An 8,979-nucleotide genomic window follows, 5' to 3' on the forward strand; every position below is an offset into this window, starting at 1 on the left:
AATACTATCTGTAAAATTATCTATGTAAACAAACCTCATCACTTAAGAAGGTAGGTGATGCGGACATCGTGGAAGACATTTTGTCCCGTAACGCTCGCCGTACTGTTGGGGGGGAGAAGCGGTGGGGGGAAGATGTTCATGTTGCTGCAGTCTGCAGTCTGGATGTTAGATGTCGCTGAAAATTACACACTGTAGCTTTAAGAGAACTTACAAAAGTCTCAACTATAGAAATAGTATTATACTTAGAAGAGGATTAAAAATTATCTGCTCCTGTAAAGGTTATACAGTATCAACATCCTCTAAAAATCTAAAGGATTGCAAAAAAGTAGTTCAAGCCCCCCAAAATACATTAAAATGTGAAACTGTAGAATCCCTAAATAAATATAAGCCAAGTCCTCTGAAAACTATCAGAGAAAAAGCAGAAGTATTTGTGCCAAGGTTTTTGTCACAGCCTAAATCACTGTGATACGTACTCATTAACAGAGGTGTCCCATGTTTTACAGTAATAAACTGCAGAGTCTCCTTCTTCTATGTTGTTGATGATCAAACGATAATCTGATGTTGACTGATGAGTGGAAGTGTGTCTTGCAGAAGGGAACCCAGTGTCATATCTGGGTGAACTCCAGCCATGATAAATTCTCAGCATATAGAGAGGAACTCCTCCTGGGATCTGCCTGTACCAACGAGCTTCGCTGTTAGTAACAGTCCCCAGGTTACAGTCCATGGTGGCTGTCTCTCCTTTCCTCACCGTCAGAACTGAAGGCTTCTGTGTCACCACTGTCACTCCACTCACACCTGGAAACAACAAGAAGACATAAAGTTAAGAGAAACACAAAGACTGATGAATCCAACAGGAGCTCCAGTCTGCAGTAAGTCATCCTGCTTACATGTTAGAGCTGTGATGAGAGAGCAGAGCGTCCCCAGCATGTTGCCAGTTTTTGCTGAGAATGATCTTGGATTTTCTAAGGGTCACCTCACTGCTGACAGATGGTAGAGTTTAGAGGATGAGGAGAGGAGGTGGAGGAGATATTTATCAGAAGACTCAGACTAACAGGAACAGACAGGAGGAGGAGCTCTGAGACTTTATAAAGTGAGGCATTTCTTTGACCAAATATGTTTTCTGATAAGCTTTTTTGATATTTAGTAAACACATCTTTTATTGTAAAAATGGGTATTTATTATATAATATTTATCTCGTCATATTTATCTGACATAATCTGATAAATGATTAAGGTTGCAGACTTGCAGTCCCTCATTGTAAGAGGTGCTCTGCCTTTTATACATTAACTGAGGGCTACAAGCTGCTTCATTTTGATTATATCATTGTTTTTTTCACATGTTACGCTTTAGCTATAAAAAGTTTTGTAAAATTAATATTTCAACTATTTTTGACATTTATTTAATCTATGTTTTATGTAAACTGAGAAACAAATGAAAATCTTGGATGCTCATGTTTAAGGCCTAACCAAGGTTATAATTTTATCTTAATATTAAAAGAAAAACATAAACCCTTTATTAAAAGTTCAAAGAATCATAATACAAAAACATATGACACAAGGATCTGACTCTAACAAGTAAGAATATTTTTTTTACTGTTTAGCATCTAGGCTGGGGAATTTCTGTTTTTGCTTCCACAGTTTTGGATCCAATATTTCATGATACCATCCCATAATAAATTATTTCCATCCATCTTGTCCAGTCTAGTCCTGTCAGGGTCGCAGTAGGGCTTGTGCCTGTCTCCTGCAGTCTATGGGACAGAGGCGGGGTACACCCTGGACACGTCGCCAGTCTGTCATAGGGCAACACTGAAACACAGAACCGTGCACACACTTACACCTTAGGACAAGGAGGAGAAGCCTATTAACATAACAGTCAGATTTGTATACTGTGGGGGGAAGCCAGAGTACCTGCATAGAACAAATGCATGCACAGGGAGGACATGTAAACTCAGTTCATACAAACCCATGGACCACCGTGCTGCCCATGTTATTTATTAACTTTTTCAGAAGAACTATTTGAACTTTGGAACTATTTGAAAAATATCTTTTCTCTAACAAAGTATTTGAAAAAATCTGTGCCATATTAGATGGCTCGTGCTTACTCTGACAACTGGTTGAAGCTCAATACTAAGTTGTAACATTTGCTTATATTAACACTTCTTCTGATTCTTGCTGCTGTGAAGTTATGGTATTTTTAAATTCCCAACCAAAGAACCAAAGGTGATCTTGAAGAATTAGAGCAACTGAAACATGTTTAAACCAATTCATAACATGTATTAGGAAAATGAAACATTATTTGGCAAAATAATGTTACATTAAATGGTCTGCTCAGTCAGAAATCAGTAACCTTTATTTAACTGATTCCTAACCTTCTTTGATTGAGCTAGCAGCTAGCAGACATGCAGCAATTTCATACCGAAGTTAGCCACAAAGTGTCGCAGCATTTGATCAGTCTGCAGAATCGGGTCCTTGATTGGCGGTTTTCCATATAAGGGTTAAAAACTCAAGAGAATCTCATGCTCTCCCCTTATATGAGGTGCCTCCTACTCCATGTTAAACTCATTGAAAATAACAGGGACAAGTAGCATCATGCAGTTCCCAAATATTAATATTCATAAAAAAGAACAAGAACTTGCTTAAAGTTTTGTTTTAGTGGTAAACATTTTAGTAGGTTTTATTAAGTTCTAAGGCAACATGATAATATATCTGATTGTCATTTGAACGTTTGTCTGCTTCAATCATGTTTCAAAGTTTTATCTTGGATATATCATCACTGTAACTCTAACAAACCTTTGGCCATATAGTTATTAAATTAATAATTGAAAAAAAATAATAATAATTGTTAGTTGTTTCCCTAGTTCTGAATAAACAAAAAACTTATTTTCGTTTGAATAATAGAAATTTTGATTTAACTGTAGTCAGTTCTATGGTAACATGTTAATATTTCTGATAGTGGTTTTTTTATTCTGTATTCTTGTCCTGGCTGGAACTGATCACCTGTCCAGCTTTGTCTTCCACTCAAATCCAGAGAAAATAGATTGACAGCATAGAACCCTGTAATCCTAAAAAAGGATAAAAGGGACTACAATCAAGGATTGACCTTTTATCAGAAAAATGCATAATAAGTAAATTCATATATTGTAAAATATGAAAGTAGAGTGAGTGTAGTTTAACATAAACCAGTCACATTTTCTTCAGCTTTAACCCTTGAACATGTTTGAAGCTTCCTGGTTGTATCAATCTCTGCCTGTCCGTTTTAAAAAGTGAAATCTTGCATGGATACAGTCTGCAGAAATCTTTTGTTTGCCTTTGTTTATGTCTGCACAACAGAAAGGGAGCTCAGATTTCTATTATCCTCAGTACTTAAATATCATTGCTTTTCCAATACTGTTGTAATGTTACATATGTATAAATACAAATGTTAAAATACACAAAAGCTTCTTTTTGAAATTAATAAGGCTGGTTTATCAGCATGAGTTATTACAGAAATGCATTATCCTTAATGTAAGTATTTTGTTAGTTTTTTTTTTTCTTACAAAAAAGCAAAGCAAACTTCGTATTGGGTGATGTAACAAGTGCTTACAATACTGTACATACCAAACCTCATTGTTAGTCTAATGAATTTCCTCCTCCCTCAATTCTCCTCTCCTCAGTCTCTTTATAAGCCTCTGGTTCTCTCCTCTCTTCAGTTCAACTTTCAGCTGGACAGAACCAAACCTTTACACCACAAACTGACATCATGCTGGGGATCCTCTGCAGTCTTGTCACTGCTCTAACATGTAAGATTCTTCTCAGAGACCTTAACATGACTATTTTCACATGCAAACCTTTTACTCATGATTTTCCCTGCTTCTGTTGCCAGATGTTGATGCAGCGATAACACTGACCCAGATACCTCCTACTGAGACCGTCTCAACAGGACAACAAGTTGTTTTAAAATGCAACATTCAGAGAGACGATCAAAACTTAGTCAGATGGTTTAAACAAGTTCCTGGTGGAGTTCCTCAATATGTTCTGAGTTTTCGCCACTCCGATAGTGCACTCCGCTTTGGAACAGGATTCTCTTCAAACCGATTCAACTCTAAATCCACCTCAAGTATAGATTTTCAGTTTATTATTAAGCAGGCAGAGGCAGGAGACTCTGCTCTTTATTTCTGTCAGACATGGGATGACTCTGCAAATGAAGCTGTATCACAGTGATTCACAGTGTGACAAAAACCAACACAAGACTCAAACTCTATAACTAATAAAATGTATGAAGATTGAACAGTTCACAGCACACAGTTATTAACAAAGAAAATAAATGTTACTGTTTCAACATGTCTACAGAGGACAATGTGTGTGTTTTATAATAAAAGCAAACAGATCAAGAAAATGAGATATTTTCAGTGAAAGTTGGTCTCAGCAGGTTTCAGTTCCACTCCCTGATCAGAGACTATCAGGAGGTTTTTGTACGGCCATGTATACAAACTGAATCACTGTGGTATTCGGCCAAGGAACCAAGCTGATTGTAACAGGTAAGGATTTTTTTTTTTTGATTACTTTAAAATAAGATTTTTTCTAATTTTCTGTTTTATTGTTCAAGGATTATTTTTACATATATATATCTAAAGAGTAAAAGTACATATTTTGGTCATTTTTTGTACTTTTGTTTTGCTTTGATCAAATGTTTGGATCTAATACAACTGAAACAGCGTTGAACTAAATTATGTAAAATTGTTACAAAAAGCTGTATACTGTTCTATCAAATAAGTTTAACATGTTTTACAAATTGATTATTTCCTTCTGAGACTGAAAGAAGCAACATAATGTAGAAATATCTGTATTTAAATTATACAGGCTGATAAAAAGAAACAGCATTGTGCTTTTTTAAAGCAACTTAAATCAATAAGGATTCAGAAAAACTGAACAAGTGATATCATACAATTTGCTATTTAATTTGTTAACAGTGCAATTTTAATAGGATAATTTTTTTTTCTAATTTACCATTCACTTGAAAATAAACCCAAGTTTTTATTAAACCACATATTTTACATTTTTATATTTTTGATTAAAAAAAAATACATCCCACCATCCCTTAAAAACTAATAACTCATAATGATAATGAGGTTGTAAATATACCCTTTTCCGTAGTAAATTCACAAGAATATAGAGTTTCATAAATGATTATTGTTTTTCTATCTTTCATAGTGATGTCATGTTCATTATCTTGTGTTATAAGTCACAACTGACTGGAGAATAACGTCAAACAAATCCTCAGTATCCTTTTAATTACTGACTAATCAAATTTATTAAACTCATAAATCTTAGTATAATAATAGAAAATGCTAAACAGCTTAAGTGTCATTATATATTATATATATGGGTTTTGTAATATGACTATGCTATTTTGTTGCTTACATACGTAATTGTGTTATTTGATAATGTCCTCCATGTCCTTCCAGACTCCAGTCTCCCTCCTCCTGTCCTGACTGTCTTCCCTCCATCCAGTGCTGAGCTACAGACCAACAAAGCCACTCTGCTCTGTCTGTCCAGTCAGTCTGGGCCTTTTGCAGATGTGAGCTGGTTGGTTGGTGGGAGTCCAGTGACCAGTGGGATCTCTACCAGCACTGCTGTTCAGAGACCAGACCAGACTTTCCACATCAGCAGTTCTCTGTCCATCCAGACATCAGACTGGAACATGAATAAGGTTTATACCTGTAAAGTGTCTTTGGGCTCCCAGACTGCAGAGAAAACCATCAACAAGTCAGGATGTCCTGCTGAAGAACAGTAGAGGACCACAATCATCTATAATCTGCTTCTTTATTGTTTTGCTTCTAACCAGATTTTAAAAATAATGTTTTTTTCGACAATTATTGCTGCATCTAATTTCTTTTTCAATAAAAAAAATATATATTAAAATTATAGACTGATGTGCATTTCTATAAATATTAATGAGAGTAGCTGTGCGTCAGTACACTTTGCCTGTGATAATGATGATAATGATCATTGGAAAATAAAAAGGGTCTGCATTCATAGAGTGTATTCATGTGTTTCTATCTTGTACATTTTCAAACTTTATTCTTTCAATCAACTTGAAGAAGTAGGAAATATACAGAAGAGGATTAGGGCCACTGGAAAAAAAAAAAGTTAACTGATTTTTAAATTTTATTTCAATTTAACATGGGAAAAAAGTCAGACTTTTTTTCTCAGAATTCTGACTTTAATCTCAGAATTCTGACTTTTTCCCCATGTTAAACTGAAATGAAAATTAAAAACCAGTTAACTTTTTTTTTTTCAGTGGCCCTAATCCTCTTCCGTAGAAATATGTAGATACAACATAAAAGAAAAAATAATGTATGTTTAAGTTCTTATAAGTTAATGATAGTCTGATAGAACAGATAAAAACAGATTAAAAACAGGGGATAATGTATTTATTTTTTTCAATCAGTAAAGCATAACTTTTTTCTTCTCTCCACCTCTTCAGTTTACAGACTTCCTCTGGGTTTTTTCTCTTCTTATGTTAATAATGAAATAAGGTTTAAGAGGAAACAATCCCTGAGATACTGAGGGTAATATTGGCAAGTTAAAGCTTAATGAATCCTAAGTTCACATTAAAACAGAGTAGGTTATTAAAGAAACATTTAAAAATATCTAACAAGAAATAATCAACTATATAACAAGTGACTGTGATACATAGTATTTATGAACATTTCATTATGTCATCATCCAAGGATAGTTTATTTTAAGTTAATTATTGATACTTGATGATTTGAAAGAAGTAAAAAAAAAACGTTTGCAGGTCCCAAGAGAGTCCGAAAACTGGAGCTCCTCATTTACATGAATGTATAAATATAGAGTAAAGGTCTGCAGCTGCATCCTGTAAGAACAGAGAGGAAGATGTAGATAGAGGTTTCACTGACAAGAACTGAAAATCTGTTTAATTGGTTGCAATGATTAAATATTTATATATTTTTTTGAAAATCGAAACAAAAGCTGATTTACTATCATAAGGATTGTTTGTGTCTGAGGTATGGAACAAAAAAAATAAAGTTTCATTTATCATCACAGGGAAGTTCTAATCTAATATCTAACACTTAAAAAGATTGCTAATTAATAATCACATCATCTTCTAAAAAATCTTTTTTAATGTGTGAAGTTGTTAAAAATTTAATTTAGTGCTGCTTCTGTGGTTAAACTGACTGATACATTTATCTTATTCTATTTAGAGGTTAAATTAGAGTTTTAATTGTGAAGATCAGGATTAAGCGGTCATACATTTTGTAGGAATTGCTCATCCTGGAAAAGAGTGTGGCTACAGCACAGTAGACTTTAATTTGCAATGTGTCACTGGCTTTGGAACAATCCATCACATGGAGCATGCATGCAGTGAAAGTGGAGAGGAAAAACTCCCTTTGAACACGTAGAAACCTCTAGCAGATCAAGGTTATTTACCAGAACATCTACCACAAATCTCAGCCTTCAAAAGCATCAAAATCTGCTCCAATCCGAATACTTTCTCTCCAATGAGGGACATGTATATGGCTGTTACTGTAATTTTTTACTCTGCCATTGACCTGAACCTTGTTTCTCAGATGAGTCCTCATGTCCATTAATACACCAATAAACCCATTAATACACCAAATATAAATTTACTTAGATTTCAGGTCAGAAGGCTCCTCCATTGTGCAGGCACTCTTTTTAATTAAATCACAAAGATATTGATAAGATATCAAAGGCATCTAATTATGATCTAATCAGGCATTTTCAATTGGGATATAATTCAGTATTACACTCTAACCTCAGATTCCTAGCCGTTTCCAACACCATCTCATGTTGTGAACAATTTCTGCACAATTCAGGTGGAGCAGAGAAACTAAATACTTTTCTGCACATCTTTAGTCCTGCCCTTTTATTACAGAATGAAGAGGTCCCTGATGACCTCTGCGCTCCAGATGTTTACCATCCAACCAGCAACTCCAAAATGTCTAGAGGTCCAACACTATTCAGCGATTTTAGTGGCACAAAATATATTATTTACTTCCATCCTTCTATTACAACGTCTAAGGTGCTAATGTAGTGATCAAAGTACAGATGAGCTGCATGTGCCTGATTGATTTTTACAGGAACCTGTATGGATGACAACCATATTTGACAGTTTCTGCCCAATAGGTCAAAATCAAGTTTAACATATTATAGAAATGGAGGTAAGTTTAACTATATATTCACTGCAGGATATATCTTGTGATTTTTTTTACAGTCATCTGATTAATTGTAAATAGGGTCTCAATCAGTCAGATCCAATCATTCAAGGCATGTATCCCAATTCGATTCAAGGAAATGTTAATTTAATGATTTTGGTTTCAAAATTTTTGTTTCATGTTATTATCTTCAAAACTCGACAAAGACAATAATAATCTATGAAATTAAATCTTTAATTCAATCCAGCTTTCTATTTTGAGAGCTAACAATAATTAAACAACTGAGAGAAGTATCAATCAGAAAACATACAAATAAGAAGCTTCTAATGTATAATCATATGTTTTTGTTAATGATATTTATGTTTTCTGTAAATTAGTGACCATCATTTTTAAGATGCTGCAACAAACTTTGGTAAAAGACAGGGTAGAGGAATGTAAAAAAAAAACAAAAAAGAAACCGTTAGGTAACTCTGCAGAGTGGTCAGAACTTTAGTTGCATTAACATCTGCAAACAAAATGAAAGACATGAGTGATATGTTTGAAAGACAACATATGGAATGCAAAGACGATATTTACATGTTGGAGGACTGATGGCAGCCCAGAGGGTCCACAACATTGGTCCTGATAAATATCTCCTCCACCTCCTCTCCTCATCCTCTAAACTCTCCCATCTGTCAGCAGTGAGGTCACTTCAGAAGGTCAAAGATCATTCTCAGCAGAAACTAACAACATGTTGGGGACCCTCTGCTCTCTAATCACAGCTCTAACATGTAAGCAGGATGACTTACTGCAAACTGGAG

General features: G+C 34.6%; 2 gene segments (V, D, J or C); one reads left to right on the forward strand and one right to left on the reverse strand.

Annotated features, from left to right (window-relative positions):
- Positions 1-457: 457 nt before the first annotated feature.
- Positions 458-927, reverse strand: LOC107102139. The segment is given in 2 exon segments: positions 458-795; positions 888-927. Coding segments are annotated over 2 exon segments (378 nt in total).
- Positions 928-3,738: 2,811 nt separating this feature from the next.
- Positions 3,739-5,817, forward strand: LOC107102141. The segment is given in 4 exon segments: positions 3,739-3,778; positions 3,862-4,177; positions 4,473-4,516; positions 5,444-5,817. Coding segments are annotated over 4 exon segments (729 nt in total).
- Positions 5,818-8,979: the final 3,162 nt, after the last annotated feature.

Source organism: Cyprinodon variegatus, unplaced genomic scaffold (genome assembly GCF_000732505.1).
Source record: "Cyprinodon variegatus isolate N-32 unplaced genomic scaffold, C_variegatus-1.0 Scaffold1210, whole genome shotgun sequence".
NCBI lineage: Eukaryota > Metazoa > Chordata > Actinopteri > Cyprinodontiformes > Cyprinodontidae > Cyprinodon > Cyprinodon variegatus.